The 18,676-nt window shown below is 40.5% G+C and overlaps 1 protein-coding gene across 14 annotated transcripts in view; it reads right to left on the bottom strand.

Moving 5' to 3' along the window:
* Window positions 1–92: 92 nt before the first annotated feature.
* HORMAD2 (HORMA domain containing 2) overlaps window positions 93–18,676 on the bottom strand; it is a 122,481-nt gene continuing 103,897 nt past the window's right edge. For 10 of the 14 annotated variants that reach the window (XM_036276233.1, XM_036276227.1, XM_036276221.1 and 7 more), the window contains 2 exons: window positions 15,211–15,273; window positions 93–203 (listed from right to left, as the gene is read on the bottom strand). In XM_036276233.1, coding sequence (XP_036132126.1) covers window positions 108–203; window positions 15,211–15,273 — 159 coding nt within the window. In that variant the 3' untranslated portion in view covers window positions 93–107. The other 4 variants (XM_036276224.1, XM_036276225.1, XM_036276230.1 and 1 more) reach the window with 4 other exon arrangements.

Consider the following 18,676-nt stretch of genomic DNA (forward strand, 5'->3'; position numbering starts at 1 on the left):
AGGCTGAGGCGAGAACAGGTGCTGACACAGGACTTAGCAGTAGCATCAGGAAGTGGCACCATGGGAGTGACCACAGAACCATTCTGGGGGCAGCTGAAGGCTTACAATTACACCAGCTGGATCAACTTAACGTGCGGAACCCACATCCAGAAATCAGCTGACCTGTGAATGCGTCTTCCCATCCATAAAATGGTAAATGAAATCTGCTTGAAGCACAGAAAAAAACTGATTCTTTTTTTTTAAATTATGTACAATACATATAAATTTTTACTGTTTTAACCATTTTTAAGTATATGGCTCTGTGGCAATACATGCATTCACGTTGTTGTGCAACCATCACCACCATCCATCCCCAGAACTTATTCACCTTCCCCAAATGAAACTTTGTACCCATTAAACACTAACTCCCCATTCATCCCTCTCCCCCAACCCCTGGAAACCACCATTCTATCTTCTGTCTCTGTGATTTTGACTACTCTAAGTACTGTGCATAAGTGGAATAATGTAGTATTTGTCTTTTTGTGACTGGCCTGTTTCACTTAGCATAATGTCCTCAAATTTCATCATCCATGTTGTAGCACATGTCAAAATGTCCTTCCTTTTTTTTTTGTTTGTTTTTTTTGTTAATCCTCATCCGAGGATATTTTTTCCATTGATTTTTAGAGAGAGTGGAAGGGAGGAAGGGAGGAGGAGGAGGAGGGAGAGAAACATCGATGTGAGAGAGACACATCGATTGGTTACCTCCTACATATGCTTGACTGGGGCCAGGGATCAAACCTGCAACCCAGGTACGTGCCCTTGACCATAATCAAACCCGAGACCCTCTGGTATGAGGGCTGATGCTCTAACTACTGTGCCACATGGGCCAGGGCAGAATTTCCTTCCTTTTTAAGGCTGCATAATACTCTCTATTGTATGCATTCAACACATTTCATTTACCCACTCATTGTTGGTTGATTCTGTTTTTTAAAAATAGTGATGTTTGTATTTTAACCATTGGGGAGTTGAAGAGCCAGTGGAGTGTGGTGAGAAGAACACGGAAGTGGATTTTAGGAAAACTGGGTCTTAGTTCCAGTTCTGCAGCAGGTGACCTTGGACGGATGGCTCCAGCCAAAGTGGACTAGAGGAGTCCCTGCATCAGAACCAGCTGGGTTACCTGGGCGGATCACAGACTCCTTGGTTTTGTCTCTGCAAATTTGTATTTCTACAAAGCTCCCCAGGTATTTTTGTGTGTTCAAGTTTGAGAACCACTGCTCTGGGCCTTATTTTTCCATCAAATGGGGGTGCACTGTTGCCCAGGAGAATGCCAGGGTTTTCTAGAGGGACAATGCGGACTCTCAGGTGGACAGGTGTGAGGCCCAGAGCAAAGGGGAAATTCGGTGGCAGGACTTGGGTTGCAGGCAGGAGCTGTTTGAAATTTAAGATGCAATACCAGGCAGCCAAATGGATAAAGTGGATAAAGCAGCCCCTACTTGCTTTATCTCTTTTACCTCTAAGAGTCTACAGAACTCTAAAAAGCAAATTTAAAACCAGTAGGATCATATTAGAAACCACTTCTATTGAAATTAAATGAATTTCAAAATTACTAAATGTATTTTTGAAATTATCAAAAATAATAAGTTTTAAACATGATTGTATTGGAAACTTGATTGATTGTGAATTCTCTTTTTTTGGGGATTTAAAATAAGGTTGTTTTGATTTCATTTTAAGCTCCAACAAAAGGTTTCCAAAGAGCTTTAGATGTTCCTCCTGCCAAACTGCCAACAGGCCATTTCTGTAAATGGACATTTAGTACATACACTTAGTACTGCGCGAGCCCATAGAATACATATTTTGGTCCATATGTCATACTCTGCCTAATCTTAATAAGCCTAATTCTTGATTATAAAATATGATTGCAGACCTTTGGGCAAAGCCAGTGTCTGACTCCTACTCTCATCTTGGCTGCATCTGGGCCTTGTTTGATCTCAGGCAAGTCCCTTAACCTCTCCGGAGGAGACCCCTTTTCTCTGGGAACTTCCCTCCCCTCCAGTCCCTCTCCCTATCAATAAACTGGGTAGCAGATAGAGCCATTACGAAGAGAGAGAATAGTTGTGTGTGTGGAAAGAAGCAGAAATGAGACCCAGGCACCCTGGGCTTCTAAAGGCTTTGCACTTTTTAGCTCCAGTCCCTTTACAACAGTTGACCGCATGCCTTGAATTCCATGAGATATTCCTGCCCAGTTATAACAAATTCTCCTCTTTTTCTTTCTCTTTTTCAATAAGGGATATTGAAAGTCAATAAAGTAATGTTGATTTTTTTTTTCTTTATTGATTTTAGAGAGAGAGGAAGGAAGAGGGAGAGAGAGATAGAAACATTGATGAGAGAGGACATCTACTCCTGCATGCCCCCCACTGGGGATCAGGCCCACAACCTGGGCATGTGCCCTGACCGGGAATCAAACCGGCAACCTCTTGGTGCATAGGGTCTCAACCACTGAGCCACACAAGCCGGACTGTTTTTATTTTTTTCTACTTAAGCTAACTCAGGATGATTTCTGCCACTTGCAATTGCTGAGTTACAACTAATATACCTTATTCAATATGAGTCCAGTCCTGTTCATAGGAGTATTATAAAAATAAATTGAGATATTTGTATGCCATAGAAGTATTCATGCTAATTTATTTTATGGCATTATTATTATTATTTATTAGCAGAGTTCTCTCTTACCCCTTTGGATTAAAAATATTGTATTCATTGGCTAGACTTAATATTCCAAAGTTATTCTATTTGGAACAAAGCATTGAAGGCTGAGAGATTCTGAGATGCAAAGAAAAAAATAAGGATTTTGAAATGCAAATATTTTCCAGTAACAGTAACCTACTTTAAAAATAATTGAGCACTTTATGTATTTCAGGAAAGGTACCCGGAATATTCATTCACTCTTTTCTTGCTTTCCCTGAGTCAGGAGTAGGGGCTGCGACCAATGTGGTCCAGGCCCCCAGAGAGCTTCGGGCAAGCAAGGGGTGGGCAGCCATGCAGTTAATATGTTCTAGGTGCTAGGATGAGAAGAAAGACAAGAGAGGGACACAGAGGGAGGTATTTGACTCAACTCGGGAGGAAATTTTGCTTAAACTAGAGAATGAAAAGAATAAATGGAGAGTATTATAGAAGAGAGAACACTGTGCTCAGTGCCCTGGAGCATGGGGGACATTGGTGAGGTGAGCAAGGCCAGAGCATGTAGGGTTTGTGGACTTGACTCTGTGGCCCTGGGGGGCTGCTGGAAGTTTTAGGTAGGGGGGTAAATCTGGTTATATTTATAGTCTGGAAAGATCCCTTTGGCCAGGGGTGGAGGATGTGTGGTGGGGACCAGGTCTGGAGGTAGAGGCCCCTCAGTGCTCTGGGAGAAAGAGGGCAATACCCTGAAACTTGCTTTAGGAAAGAAAGTAGGTTTTATGGGGAGAGAAGGAAGTCAGCTGACATATATAACATTCTGAATGTGATCCTCGCATGCAAAGATTGCTAGCTCCATTTTACAGGTGAAACTTAGGGGGCTGAACTGCTGCCCAGGCTTACACAGCTAGTAAGTAGTCCCGAGGGGTTTGGGGTATTAGAATAGTAAGCCATTGCCAGGTCTATCTCTTAGTACAAATTGGTTCCTTAAGAGGACTTGGAGATGGGTCACAGAGTGAGTTTAATTGTGGGAGAAATGGCCTAGGCTCAAAGCATAGTGGTTATCCAGGAGATAACACCAGGCTGGGGTGCAGTGTTGCCTCAGGGAGCCTGGGAGAATGGACGGTATGGGGACAGCAGGCAGCAGGGCTCTCAGGACGAGGTAGAGGCACACCAAGACCAACGTTGGCTATTGAACAGAATTATTTAACTGATCAGTATGACTGGGAGAGAGACAGCCTTTGATGACAGTGTAAGACGCTTCATTAGAGCTGGACAAGGTGTGGATGAGGGACACTGAGGGTGAGGGGACAGGAAGGCCTTGGTGCACACATCACAGCACTCAGACTCAGGTCCTACATAAACTGTGGGCTGTGGACCTTAGTCATGACCCACCTCACGAGACAATTGTGAAACTCTGATGAAACGATATTAGAAGCACATTGTAAATCCTATGTAAAGGTGAGCTCTACATTGTCCTGAGTCTCAGTTACTATCTACTCAGGTCCTTTCTGGAGACAGGTTGTTAGTCTGGTCCTCACCGTTCGGTCCTGCCAGATCTTCAGTCCCTCCCTTGAACAATCTCTGTGGAACCTGAGAAAAGTGGTGACCCTGAACAGCTATTAGTTGGAAGAGGAGATTAGTTCCTATTTGTCCCAATGCCTTGTCATTCCCCCAGCACTAGAAGACTCAGACAGAAAGTAGAAGAACTAGTTTTCAAAACACTTGCAACACAAAAAAAGAGAAAACAGATTTGACCTTAGTTTTAAGGTCAAAGGAAAAGTTCATGTTATCCATGTGGCTGCCTGGTATTGTATCTTAAATTTCAAACAGCTCCTGTCTGCAACAGCTCCAAGGGGACCTAGAACCAGTGACTTTGGGTAAAAGGGAATTTAAAGGGAATAAAAAAGGGGAAGGGTGTATTTAGGGGCTCTAGTTAGTGAGTTCTGATTTCCAAAAAAAAACCAAGTTTGACTTAGCAATTGAGATACACCTGATTTTCTGGTAGCACAATGCAAGTTAGAACATTGGACAGGGAGCTTGAAAGAGCAATTCAATTACATGCAAACTCTAGAAGGTACTTATTGTGGAAATTTATGTGCATACGAAAGTAATTCCCAGAGAAGGCCCTTTGAAAAGGTTGGCCCTTGGCCCTCCTCTCTACTTCCTCACCTGCAAATGGGTGAAAGAGCTCAAGGAAAGAGTGGAGATTGATACAGGCTTGTTTCTAGTGACTCGATGACTTGTTTTTTTTTTTCACAGATGGGTGTCATTCTCTGATTTGCCTCTTTGAATACTTCTTTCTGTTTCTGCCTCTTTAATCAGAGCTAGAGATTCAATTAGCAAGGAGGAACAAAAGAGAAATAGTCTTTTCAAGCCAATTTCCTTGTGCTCATGAGAGGTTTTGAGGTTAGGTCAGCACATATCTGTGCTGTTTACCTCTCTGGCTGTTGACAGGATGGCACGTGACTGAACCAAAAGCTGTCACTGGCCATAGTCTTGGCTTCAGAGATTGCTCTTCAATATCTTGGCATATAATAACAGTTTTGTTTATCAGGTAAGTGTGTTTTGTTTTGTTTTTTCGAACATTTATTATTATTGTTTTTGCAACAACTGTCAAAGAAAGAGAAAGCAACCATGCCAGGGTATGACTAGAGGCCACTGTGCTGTATCAAGGACTTTAGGTTTCCTGTTGACTAGCCTACATTTTTCTTTGCACCAAGACTCACCCCCCTTCCCCACCCCTAAGAAAACTGAACAACGTGAAGTGGACATAACATGAAATGCTTTGAAGGGGAAAATCACACTACGTTTTTAGGCTACAACACTTTTTTCAGGTCGCTTAAAAGAAATCAAGCTGAATCCGTTTTCAGGGAAGCTCTTTGAGTATGGGGAAATAAGGCATCTACTAAATCAGCAGCCCCCACCCCCCCTACCAAGCGGAAGTGCTTCCAACGCAGCTGGGCTGGTATTTACGAAGCAGACATTTGAATGTTCAATCAAATTAATATCTTTCTATGGAAGAATGTTCACAAGATATAGCTAACTGAAAGAGAGAGGGAGAGACATTGATTCCACTAAGGTAAATGCTTGTTTGTACACACACACAGGAAATACACTAAAATAAGTGGTGGGACAATGAGTAATTTTTTTCTCTATGCTTTTCTTATTTTTCCAAACTTCCTACCATAAGCAGGTATTATACTCATGGTAGAGCATGGTGGTTAAAAGCACAGACTTTGGTGCCAGGTTGACAGGTTCAAATTCTTGCTCTACCACTTCCTGTGGTGGCATTAAGCAAATTACTTATTTTTTCTGTCTCGTTTTCCTCATCTGTAAAACGGGGATGAGGATTATACCTATTTCCAGGGTTGTTATGAGAACTGAAGAGTTAATATGTATAAAGGGCTTAGAAAATGTCTAGCACATAGTAAGTACTATGTGTTAGTTAAATAACGCAAAGTGATTTTAAATCTAGTCAAATTGTGGTTAATTTTCTCTGGAATGTTACCGGCCATATTTCTATTATATTCATACTTTATGATACGTGTTGCTGAAGAGAGGATACATACACCCCTATGTCTATGTTTGCCCTCAACTAATATACTTAGGGTAAATAGATGACATTTGACGAGGAGCTAAAATTCTTAGCCTGATTTGCCAGGTTATGACAAAGAGCAGGAATTTCCCAAGGGTATACTATGACACCCCTCTCCCCCCAATTTGGTCATAGCTGAATTACGGCAAGCCTAATTCTCTCCTAAACCACAAGTTATACTATCACAATTTAATTCATGACGTTCACAGAACTGAAAGGATCCTTGACCTTTGGTAAATTATGTCCCCTTGCCCGGGCTGAAATGCCCTGGATAAACCTGTGTTGTGTGATACGTGCTTCACTTCCTCACGTAGGCCTGGGAGGAGCAGAGGGAAATGAGAACCGGCTTTGTGGTAGATAATCAAATAATTGTGAAATTGTTAACGACTGATAGGAGAAGATGAAGGATATAATGACGAGGCGGAATGAGTTCAGAAAGATCTTTTCCCAACATTAAGAGAGTATCTACACAAAAGCAAATCCATAAGCATACTTCATGTTGTCTTGCAGACCAAAGAACTGAATGATTGAGCTCATTTGTCATTTTAAAATAAAAATGTTTTGGTGAGGTATAGCCCAAGAACTGACAGAAACAAATAAATTAAAAAAAAAAAAAAGTAAACAGCCCCAAAGGTGGGGTGCCTCCTGCCCGAGGGAGGGAGGACAAGATGGCACTGAAAATCATTCAAAACCACACTGATGTTGTTTCCTTTCAGCCAGGGAAAAATATTCTAGAAAAAGGAAACTCCAAATCTCTTGTTTACCCAGCTGTCTGTACAAAGTGAATTATTCATGATTAAATGTGAATAATAAACCTATGCAAATATTTGTTGTATTTCCAATTTTGAAGAGGTTGGGGGAGCAGCAGGAAATGAAGTCACTTTAAAGTGATTTAGTTAACTATCTTTTTTAGAAATAGATCAAGAAAATAAATTTTGATTGTTATTTATATACCAGTCTCTCCCCCCCCCCCCCAAACAGGTTGATTTTTCTTTAGGAAGCTATATCCTACAGGCTATAACAATCTAAAGCTTTTCTCTTAGTATCATGACCTTTATAATTTCCTTAGAAACTAATTGTGAAAGTTTTTTTTTTTTTAATTTTCTGACTTTAGAGGGTTAAAAAGCTTACAGCAGAAGTTCTTCTATAATGGGAAACCTTAACTGACAAGTTTCCAAGTACTGCTGCTTACTGTAAATTCTTACCTATACATTTCAGTTATAGATATTTGATAAAGGGAATATTACAATAATACTGATACCTGACAGTTTTAAGCTATTTATCTTTTTGGTTACAGAATTGGTCTAACAGTTTCCATTAGAACTGTTAGACTTGTAGCCAGAACTAGGTTAGATTTTATATAGCTTGTCCATTCTAAGAAACACAAAATCCAAGTAATAGCAAAATAGTGAAAAGTGTTTTACCATCTTGCAACCTCAGTAACTTTTCAAAGTCACTTTACATAGTGTCATCACCACAATCTCTTCAAGAGTGTATAGCATGCAAATGACTCTTCTATGTATACTATAATCATATCTGAGTTTCATTAATGATAAAAAAAAACAACTTTCCCCTGAGCCCCATCCTTAAGGCTGAGTTTTCTGACTGAAGCCCATGTTTCAGTTAACCATTTAACATCTTAGTCCAGGTTCAGGTGAATCTCAGTTTTACTCAACAATAATCTCAATGTCTGGAGGAGGGGCGAGAGAATTATCTGGTCTCTCTTGGCTCCTAGGTTTCAGGTTCTCTCTAGACATGGGAGCTCTCCATCCCTTCTCCAAGCTATCCAAGAGCTCAGGCAGAGGGTCTTCAAGCACCAAACCAGATTTAGGGTAGCCTGCCAGCACCCACTGCTTCTACCTCTTGGTTGTTAAAACCCTAAGTGGATAACTACTATCCACATTTCACAGCTGAAGAAACAGAGAAGGAAGAGGATAAATGATTCGTCCAGAAAAAAGGAAGAACCACGATTAAGGTTAAAATCCAGACTTTGGCCCTGTCTGGTTGGCTTGGTTGGTTGGGGTGTCCCATACACCAAAATGTTGAGGGTTCAATTCCTGGTCAGGGCACATACCTAGGTTTTGGGTTTGATCCTGGTTGGGGCACAAACAGGAAGCAACTGATTGATGTTTCTCTCTCACATTGATGTTTCTCTCTCTTTCTCTCTCTACCTCCCGTTGTATCTGAAGATAAATGCAAAAATGTCCTCGGATGAGGTTAAAAAAAAAAAAAGACTACATTTTAACATTAATTGGCAATATTAATTAGTGGCAAACATGGGCTTCAAATAAGAGTTGGTATTAACAAACTTAAAATGCTTGGAAAAAATATAATTTATATTTAATAAAACTTCATTCGTGAGTGAAAAATTGGTTTTATTATTAACATTTTCACTATCCTGTTTCTCCCTAATTCCTGCAGTTATCTTAGCAGACTTGCCTCTCACTTTATAGAAATTTGTCTCCATTATGATTTAGTTCAGTGGTTTCTTTCTCATAGTTACAGCTGGGGAGCCATTTCATTATGCTGAGAAGTTTCTGAACCTGCAATGTAATTAATTCCTTTAATAGGCTCCTCTTTAGGGAAGGTCCATTAGTAGACATCACTATGAATTAACATCTTAGTCCTGGAGAAAAGCTCTTTGGAGGCAAATTGAAACAGACAAATCTTTGTTGAGAGATGTGACCAGGGGACTTAACCACATTCCTTGTGGTTTCAGAATGACATGCATATTCTGGGACTCATAGATAGGCAGAGATAGTTGTTCTCAGTAATGCCCTGACCACACCAGTTCTTTAACGTAAAGAGATAGTTCTAAATGTTATAATTTCTTAGAAAAAAGCAGCGTGCCTGGTGTGCATATTGAAGGAAAGGGAATGGAACTCTGCCCGCTGACTAACACCTGTGAAGAAAGGCTGCCAGTCACTTAAAACATACCCGAAGGCCGCTGGATAAATCCATTTTATATTAACCTACTAAGGATGTTTTCCCTCTCCCTTGATCTTGTTAAATAGTACTGAAGTCTTTCTGTTGGAGTTTGAATATTTTCTTGATTATTTTCACGTATGGTCTCTAGAAGCAGATTATTCTGGGTTCAAAATTCTGCTATTTACTAGCTGTGTAAACTTGGGCATGTGATTTAACTCCTCTGTATCTTAGATATCTCACCTGATTGAGATGACAGCAGTACCTGCCTCATTTGGTTGTGCGGAGGATTAAATGAATAAGCACATGTTGTGCTTAGAAGAGTGCCTGGCCCAGAGTAAACACCACTGATGCTGACTGATACTATGATTACCTCTGCTGAGTGGAGGTCCCACTGGGCCATGTAGGTCTGTAACACAAAAGCTGAAAAACTGACAAGGCAGAGGAGTGGGTGTGTGGGCCCAGGGATGAACATTGGCTATGAAAGGACACAAGGGAATGTCTGGGGGGTGACAGAAATACTCTTTATCTTGATTGTGGTGGTGGTTACCCTGGTTTAAAAAAACAGAAACAAAAACCCACTCAAACAATTCTTTCCCAGATTACCCCCTTTAATATACTACTCCAGGCCCTAATCACTTTGCACGTGGGTTAGTACAAAAGTCTCCTGCTTGATTTTCTGTCTCTGAGCTCTTTCTTCGCTAATTCCTCCTTAGTATGCCCATGCTCACCCCCACTTCTATAAACATGCCAAGTACAGTATATTTTGCCATTTGTTTTAAAAGGAGGGGGAGAAATGAATGTGCTATGCTAGTAAAGTAAGTCTTCACTTAATGTTGTCAGTAGGTTTTTGGAACTTTGACAAGATAAAACTAATTTTACCATAGGTTAATTGATATAAACAAAAGTAAGCTCCTACTCATTAATTTTATAACAAAATGACATTGAACAAAACATCGTTATTGGAGAACCTGCTGTATGTTTACTTATTTATGTCTAAAATAGCTCTGGAAAGATATATAAGAAAGTGGTTATGTTAGTTACCTACAAGAAGGGGAACTGGGTGGCTAGGGACAAGATGGGAGGGATCTTTTCCGAAATAGCCTTTTGTTCCTTTTTTTTTTTTATCCTCACCCGAGAACATTTTTCCATTCTCTGTTCGGGTAGAGTGGGAGGGGGAGAGAGAGAGAGAGAGAAACATCGACGTGAAAGGGACATGTCGAGTGGCTGCCAACCGCATGACCAACCAGGGCCAGGGACAAACTGCAACCAAGGTATGCGCCCTTAGCGGGAACTGAACCCGGGTCTCTCTGGACCGCAGGCTGGTGCTCTAACCGCTAAGCAAGACCAGTCAGGGCTCCTCTTTTTTTTTTAATCCTCACCTGAGGACATACTTAGAGAGAGAGAGAGAGAATCGAGATCCGCTGCCTTCCATACATGCCCCAACGGGGGATGGTACTAGCAACCTTTCAGTGCACAGATGACACTCAACCATCTGGGCTAATTCTTATCCAAAGGGACAGCATCCTGGACAACTTGGTTTGAACACGTCTGGTAATGGGGAACTCATTACAGCTAGAAGCAGTCAACAGCTGACAGCTCAAATTTCTAATAAAAACATTAAAATGATCACCTTCCATGTGCCAGGCACTTTGCTAGAGCATGGGGGAGAAATTCTTCAACATGTTGAGCCCATATTCGCCTCCCAGCAACTTCTTCCCACTGGGTCTGTGTTCTGTCTTTGGAACAACACTGATTGAATCTGTGGTTTCCTGCATTTCATGACAGCCCCATATATATTTGAAGACAGCTACAAAGTTCTCAGACTTTCTTCTTCCCTGTTTATTCAATCTCTTCTTATATCACACTCCCTAGGTGAGATTCATTGTTCTTATTAACTAGCTTCTGTTTTAAAATGCAAATGTGGGAGGGCAACACATTAAGCTTAATCTGATGCTCCCTTCCCCAAAACTGTCTTGAGGGAGAGGGAGTTTTGATTTGAGGAAAGGAGTGGGGAGAATGCTCAGATCAGAGGCAATCAAGAGTATGGTTCTAGTACTAGCCCAAACTTGGAGAGGATTTTGATACAGGATCTCTGGGTAGGCAAAAAGCAGCACGGGGATCCTGAGCTCCTGAGACTAAGGAAGAAGACATGCTGAGTTTTAAAATAGCAATTATGATAAACATCTGTTGAGAATTGATTATATGCATGCTGGACAGTTTGTCTGAATTGCCTAGCTTAATCCTAACAACAGTATTACTAGGTAGGTATCATTATTATCCACATGTTCTAGATTGAGTAAAATGAGGGCTACATAATTTCTAACTTGTATAGAAAACTGCAGTCAGATTTTGAAGCCAGCAACCTATGCTTTTTCTTAACCACCTTGTTAAAAGGAAGATGAAAACCTAACTTTGCTGCTTACCTTAGTGCTGATTAGTAATTATCCAAATGGAATTTAGATGCCCCAGACTTCTCCCACCTTTGGGAGTCCTGAAATATCCAAATAAAGACCCCCAAAAGTCCACTCTTATACCAGGTTCCTATACATAAGTGTTTGAGTCCCCAAGGAATGTCCCATGCTCCAGTAGTCTGTCTTAGATGTTTTTGGCTATCTTAATCAGCCTGCTTCTCCATGCCTGCCATGGGGAAACCCTTGTACTCCTGAAACTCATGGCACAGTTAAGACCAGATTAAAATGTTTAATGGGACTTTTTCCTAAGGTCCCCAATTGGGCAAATCTCTTGTGTAACTTCCATCCAGTCTATGTAGAGATCAGTCCACATGCCATCCCCATACGTTAGCAACCAGTATTTGTGAGACCACCACATCCTGCAAGAGTCAGTCTCAACAACTCTGACATTCCCAGAACATAAAACCCTATTTGCAAAGATGTAGTACACTCAAGGGGAAATTATACAAGCAGATTAGTACCTCAAGTCTCTCCATTTCTGGATAGGATCTTGGCTTTCCAATGTATTTCCAAAGGGCCCATTAAGGCCCTCAAGTACCCTCGTCCTCTACAGAAACTGAAAACTGCATAGCAAGTCTCAGCCAGGGCCTCATTACACAAACACAAAATCACACTTAAAAATATAAACTAATAATTTCACATTTGGGATAAAGAAAGGCATTTTCTCATTTGTGTAGAATCTAGAATCATAACGTGGAGGACCTCACGTCAACTCTCACAAGCAGGGTGTGTTAAGCCTCATCTAATCATCTGGGTCCTCTTCTGAATGATGATGATTATAATTAAGAATTATTTTTACTGTAAGAATCTGTGGAAATCTCTAAGGATCCACAACTGTTTGGTTTGAAACCATAAATTAATTGGACATTTTAAGACACAATGAAAACTGGTGCTAATGGTTAATGTTATTTTAAAAACACACACGAGGTTGAACTTGTGTGAGTGCAACTTTGACACTGATGAAATATTCAGCTTCATTTCCAGCCTCTTTCTGGCAGACATAAGCTGGAGAATGAAAGAACCCAGACACCAGAGGGACCCGAGAGAGGGGAAATGAAGGTGTGGTTTTGGTGCCTGGCTTCAAAGGCTGGCGGCAGTCAAGAGCCTAACCCATCTCTTTCCAACTAGACCAACTTTCTGTAAAGACAGAAAACCCCAAACAGCCGAAGTCAAATTTCCCCTGCATAATTTTAAATTTAACAATGTCCCAGTTTCCAAGCTATCATCATCTAATCTTTGTAATCACACTGATGAACCAAGCACAGTCAGGTGAGGGAATGGCTAGTGTGGGACAGCTCAGGCTCCCCAGCTTGGGGTCCAAGTTTTCATCCTTTTCACTGAAATTCCAGCTTCTTGATGAACTTGTGTTTACTCATTTCATTACTATTAAGGACAGAAATAAATAGACTAAAGATTTTTATCCTTTTATTAAATCATTCAGTAAATAGAATTGAATGAATACCTTCCAATCTTGATATCTGGTTGCATATATTAGCTCTGCTATGTAGAATCAGCTAGTTCACATTTTCATGGTTCTCAGGTCCTCCTGATAACAGATCTCCTTCCCTATGTTCCCAGCCAAGGGCATAGGCCCAGCAACTTCTCTCTGTTGCCTCACACACACTGCATTAGACATACACTTTCCACCTATTGGCATCAATAAAAGACTTCCGTTGGGACAGGGGGTGTTAATAAAGACAATAAAATCACTATAAAAATTTCTAGACAGATTCAGATTCTAGACTCAGACTTAAAGGATCTATTAACCTTAAGCTAAGTTTATGAGAATTGTAAATATAGATGAGAGCTAAATTCTCTTCTTAAGCAAAATGGTTCCTTCTAAAATCCAGACTGGTTATTCTGTATACTAGTTTACTTTGAAGAGTAAAGACTCCTAGTCTTTGTAAAGCTCCTTTGTGTTCAAACACTTGTTGTGGAGGTACGCTCACTCTCTCAAGACAGCAGCCCATTTCCAAATTTTGACAACTTGTGGAGTTAAATAGTTCCTCCTTATGCTGAGCCAAATTGACCTTCTGTAGCTTTCAACAATTTCGTCTTAGATCTACCCTCTGGAGAGATAAAAAAATAAACCTAATCCCTCTAGTAGACAGCTAATCTCTTTATATGATTCTCTTAAAAGAAATTGTAGTGACTCAGGCTACAGTTCTATTAAGGATATAATAAACTCAATACCCTTCCCCTCTTTCTCCTTTTAGTGGCAGAGTGAGCTTATGTGAGTATACTTAATATGTTGGGAGGAGAGAAAATGCTCCTCCATGGAAGGGCCCTGGTGTACAGCCCAGTTCAAGACCCCAGTCTATGGAAGGTCAGAAATGGATTAGAGTCTGGCAAAGGCAGTGCTGGACAGGCAGGCTTCCTCAAATTTTCCTCTCTTATGATAACGCATTCTTCTTCTAGCTAAAGTGCATGTATGGCCCTAGAGATTCTCCTATTAGTCTGGGTCAGAGGTTTCAGGTTTTCAATATTTTGTGTGCATTAATATATGGGAAATTTTTCATAGGGCCCCATCCTCTGAGATTTTGATTCAGTAGAAATTAAGCAGGCCTTGTAAACTGTATTTTAACAAGCACTCCAGGGGCTGATATCCTTACTGCACTTGAAGAAACATTAATCTACGTGAAGAAAAAAAGACAAGCAAAAGAATACTTTGCATTTTGGTTTATTTAACCAGAAAGCTTAACACTTTATTTATTGGTTCTACCCATTTAAATTAAATTATTAAATTCCATGTAATATAAGTAATAGAAATAATACTTTAAGTCATTTATAATTCATTAAGTCTATCAAAATTCTTCCAGAATAAGGAGGGAACTAGTAACATCATCTGCAAATTACAGACTGATGTGTAAGCTGAAGGCCTACTGAGAAGCATTCCACATTGGCCTTACACAGGGAGTCAGGCTCCTGCACTGCAGGTTCTTCCCCTTTCTCAGGCTAGTCAACAGACCAAGGCCTAGGGCCACATTTGAAGAACTTTACAGGGAGAGTACATTTTGGTCCAACACTTAGCTGTTCAACCTCGTGATTGAAGTTAACACAAAAATCACACCTGGATAAGCACTACCACATACATTCTATGCACTTCTGTGGGAAGTGCAATAAAGCTATAGCGGGATTCCAGTACACAGGTTACAACAAGTTAAAACATTTCACAGTAGTCTAAATACCCGGGAGTTTAATTATGCAAAGAAAACCATCTTTCCTTTGAGAACAACAGCTTATTTCTTTTCAAAATAGCTGCTGTGGTTATTTTATAAATATGAAGGGTGTCTCATCTCTAAATCAGTCTTGAAGTAATGCTATGCCAAGGCAGCCCTGGTGACCATGTTTCCTTGTACTACCCAGTAATTTACCACTTAGTAAACTGACTAAATAAGTTGAACAACAAATTTAGTAAAAGATTTTGGTGATAGGAACTTACTTTTTTTACTAAGACATTTCATGCAGTTTGCTGCAAAACAAAATTATTTTAGAATAAATGTAGCAAAGGCATCTAACTCATTTTCTGTCAGGGATGAAGAGTTTCACTGGTTCACTGACCTTCCTCTTCTTTCTGGAGCTCTCAGAACTTTGCTGACTGTATGCAACGTTTGTCCTATGAATCTGTGAGAATCACCAGAGAGAGGCACAATTCAGCAAAAATTTTGACGTCTGCACAAGGTATATACAAGACAGGTAGACCAAGTTATTAATCCTTATAGCTGCATAACGGATCCAAACCTGCTTTCCTGTGGGCTGGTTTGGCCTTGCACAGAGGCCCTGCTGCCAGTATCAGAGTCTAGTATTCCAAGTTTCAGGAGCTGAAGTCCCCTGGAGGCAGCCAGTTTCAGGGACAGTTTCTTGGCTCTCTTTAGTGAATTCAGCACATCTAACTCTTGAGGGAAGAGTTGTCAAGGTGTGGGGCCCACAAGGAGCAATTAAGGGTCAGGAGAGATCTAGGGCACTGATTGCTTTAGAGGCAAATATAATTTAAGTCCAAATTTCAGTTAGCAGAAATATAAAACCTTATCTTTTCTATCATAGGTTCAGATTAATGAATGGGAAGGACCATGGCCCTTCTTTCTTCTTGAAGAGAAGTGTATGTTATTGATTAAAGGGAAGTGATTAGTGAGTCATAGGTATACAATTCTCCATTGCGCTCGGCTTTGGTAAAGATTTCAGAACTTATTTTTGATTAACTGCATGAACAACTGGATGTATTATAACCTGTCAGACAATCTCTAATGACTGGCATTCCAGGAAACACATAGAGGATATTTTTATATTTTCTAGCCACTAGATGGGAGGAAAGGTTTTTTCCATGTACTCTGTTCTTTCTTTGGTAGAAAAATAGAATAAGTATTTTTAAACAATACTTGTCAGAATATCTAGTAGAGGTTCCAATATTATCCTTTTCTCTTTTATTATAGATAGAAGTTATTATTATCATTGATATGTTATTACTACAAAATAGTGGGAATGTCAATAAAACATGCAAGTGCCATTTACAATAAAAAATTGGGTCTACAAATGGTTAACTTAATCCCTAACTTTTCTTTTAGTTTTAGAAAGCAGTTGAAATTCTGATCTCAGAAACCACAAAGTCCCTTTGGCTTAAACTAAGACATTGACTATATAAAACAATAAAACTCTGAGAATATAGAGCTGCTCACCAAATAACTGGTTTGCTTAGATATGTAAAAGTTTGAAATGGTCTGCTCTAAGGGAAGGGAGATAGCAGCATAAAAATCCAAAGCACAAAAACCAACTTCTTTATCTATATGTTACAGTGTGGTTGTAAGAAAAAGTACTTGGTGCCCAGCCGGTGTGGCTCACTGGATGAGCGTCAACCCATGCACCAAGAGGTCACCAGTTAAATTCCTGGTCAGGGTACATACCCAGGTTGTGAGCCAAATCCCCAGTAGGGGCGTATGCAGGAGAGTGGCCAATCAATGTTCTCTCTCATCGATACTTCTCTCTCTCTCTCTCTCTCTCTCTCTGTCTCTCTCTCTCTCTCTCTCTCTCCCCCTTCTTCTCTCTCTAAAATCAATAAAGAGTACTTGGTAAGATTTGCTTTCCTAGAAATACTGCTTGGGCATGCTTTTCATTCAAATGAAATTATTCTTACTTCTATCAAGTCTGGGTACACTGGGAAGAAAAGAAAATAGATATACAAATCCTCAAACGACAAGTTGACCTGATGGTTTAATAGTTTTGTCCCTCAGAGTTTTATTACACGTTTCAGAACTATAATTTTATTGCAGTGAGTTAATGGTAACATTTAAAATAATGTATATAATCCCAAGGAAACCAATGAGGCCTGAGAACTCTCAATAGTTTACAGAAAACTAGTAGGTTCAAAAGCAAGTATGTGATCAGTCAGGGGACACTTCTGAATATAGATGAATAATCTACATGAATTATATAGACCAACAAATTTATCAATATGAAGAAACATTTTTTAGGTGTATTCTAACTGATTGAGTTTGCATATTTGATGCCAAAGCCAACCAGGCAAGCAAAGGACCAGCATTTAGGCAGGCTAGAAAGACTATATGGGTAATTTGAGCAAAACCAATGATCATCAAATTATTTCTTTTTTTTAAAAATTTGTTTCTTTATTGATTTTATTTTATTTTATTTTTTATTCTCACCCGAGGACATTTTTCCATTTTTTGTTCAGATAGAGTGGGAGGGAAGAGAGAGAGAGAAACATCGATGTGAAAGGGACACATCAAGTGGTTGCCACCCGCACGACCAACCAGGGCTGGGGACAAACTGCAACCGAGGTATGCACCCTTAGCGGGAACCGGACCCGGGTCTCTCTGGACCACAGGCCTATGCTCCAGCCACTGAGCCAAATTGGCCAGGGCTCTTTATTGATTTTAGAGTGAGAGGAAAGGAGAGGAGAGAGAGATGGGAACATCGATGAGAGAGAACATCAATTGGCTGGCTTCCTGCATGCCCCCCACTGGGGACTGGGCCCACAACCTGGGCATGTGTCCTGACCAGGAATCACCACCAACCTCTTGGTGCATGGGTCAACACTCAACCAATGAGCCACACCAGCCAGGCAACAAATGATTTCTAATGCATGTCACTATATATATATATATTTTATCCTTGCCCGAGGACATTTTTCCATTTTTTGTTCAGATATAGTGGGAGGGAAAGAGCGGAAGAGAGAGAAAGAAAGAGAAACATAGAAACATTGACGTGAAAGGGACACATCAAGTGGCTGCCACCCGCACGACCCAACCAGGGCCGAGGGCAAACTGCAACTGAGGTGTGTGCCCTTAGCAGGAACTGAACCTGGGTCTCTCTGGACCACAGGCCAACATTCTAACCGCTGAGCCAAACTGGCCAGCTCCACATTATATTTTAAACAGATAGTTTTTATTTAAAAAATTTTTTTCTTTATTGATTTGAGAGAGAGAAGAAGGGAGTAGGAGAGAGAGATATAAACATCAATGACCCCTGGCCAGTTTGACTCAGCGGTTGGAGCATCAACCTGTGGACCAGAAAGTCCTGGGTTTGGTGCCCGCTAGGGGCATGTACCAAAAAAAAAAAAAAAGAAACATCGATGAGAGAGAACATCAACTGGCCACTTCCTGCATGCTCTCTACTGGGGATCGGGCCCACAACCTGGGCATGTACCCTGACCGGAATCAAACGGGTGACCTCTTGGTGCATGGGTCAATGCTCAACCACTGAGCCACACCGGCCAAGCTAAACAGTTAGTTTTTAAAGTGTTTTATTATGTACAAATTAACAAGAGGCTACTATGATCCACTTACCAATAGAGCCTCAGGAGTAAAGTATCTACATGTATGTTTGAAAAAAGCTCTAAAGATGTGCTTTCTGCTGTATATTTCCTTACTTTCCATTTTTGGTTTGCTAACATATTCTCCATTTGGGAAGCCAAAGAGCAGTTTTTACCTTAAGCACAAATAGGATAGAGCTGACTTGGCAGTAATACGTAAAAAGCACTGCAAGCAAGGGGTCTCTTCTTTTAAATGGATCCACT

The sequence above is a fragment of the Molossus molossus genome, unplaced genomic scaffold, assembly GCF_014108415.1.
Source record: "Molossus molossus isolate mMolMol1 unplaced genomic scaffold, mMolMol1.p scaffold_m16_p_22, whole genome shotgun sequence".
NCBI lineage: Eukaryota > Metazoa > Chordata > Mammalia > Chiroptera > Molossidae > Molossus > Molossus molossus.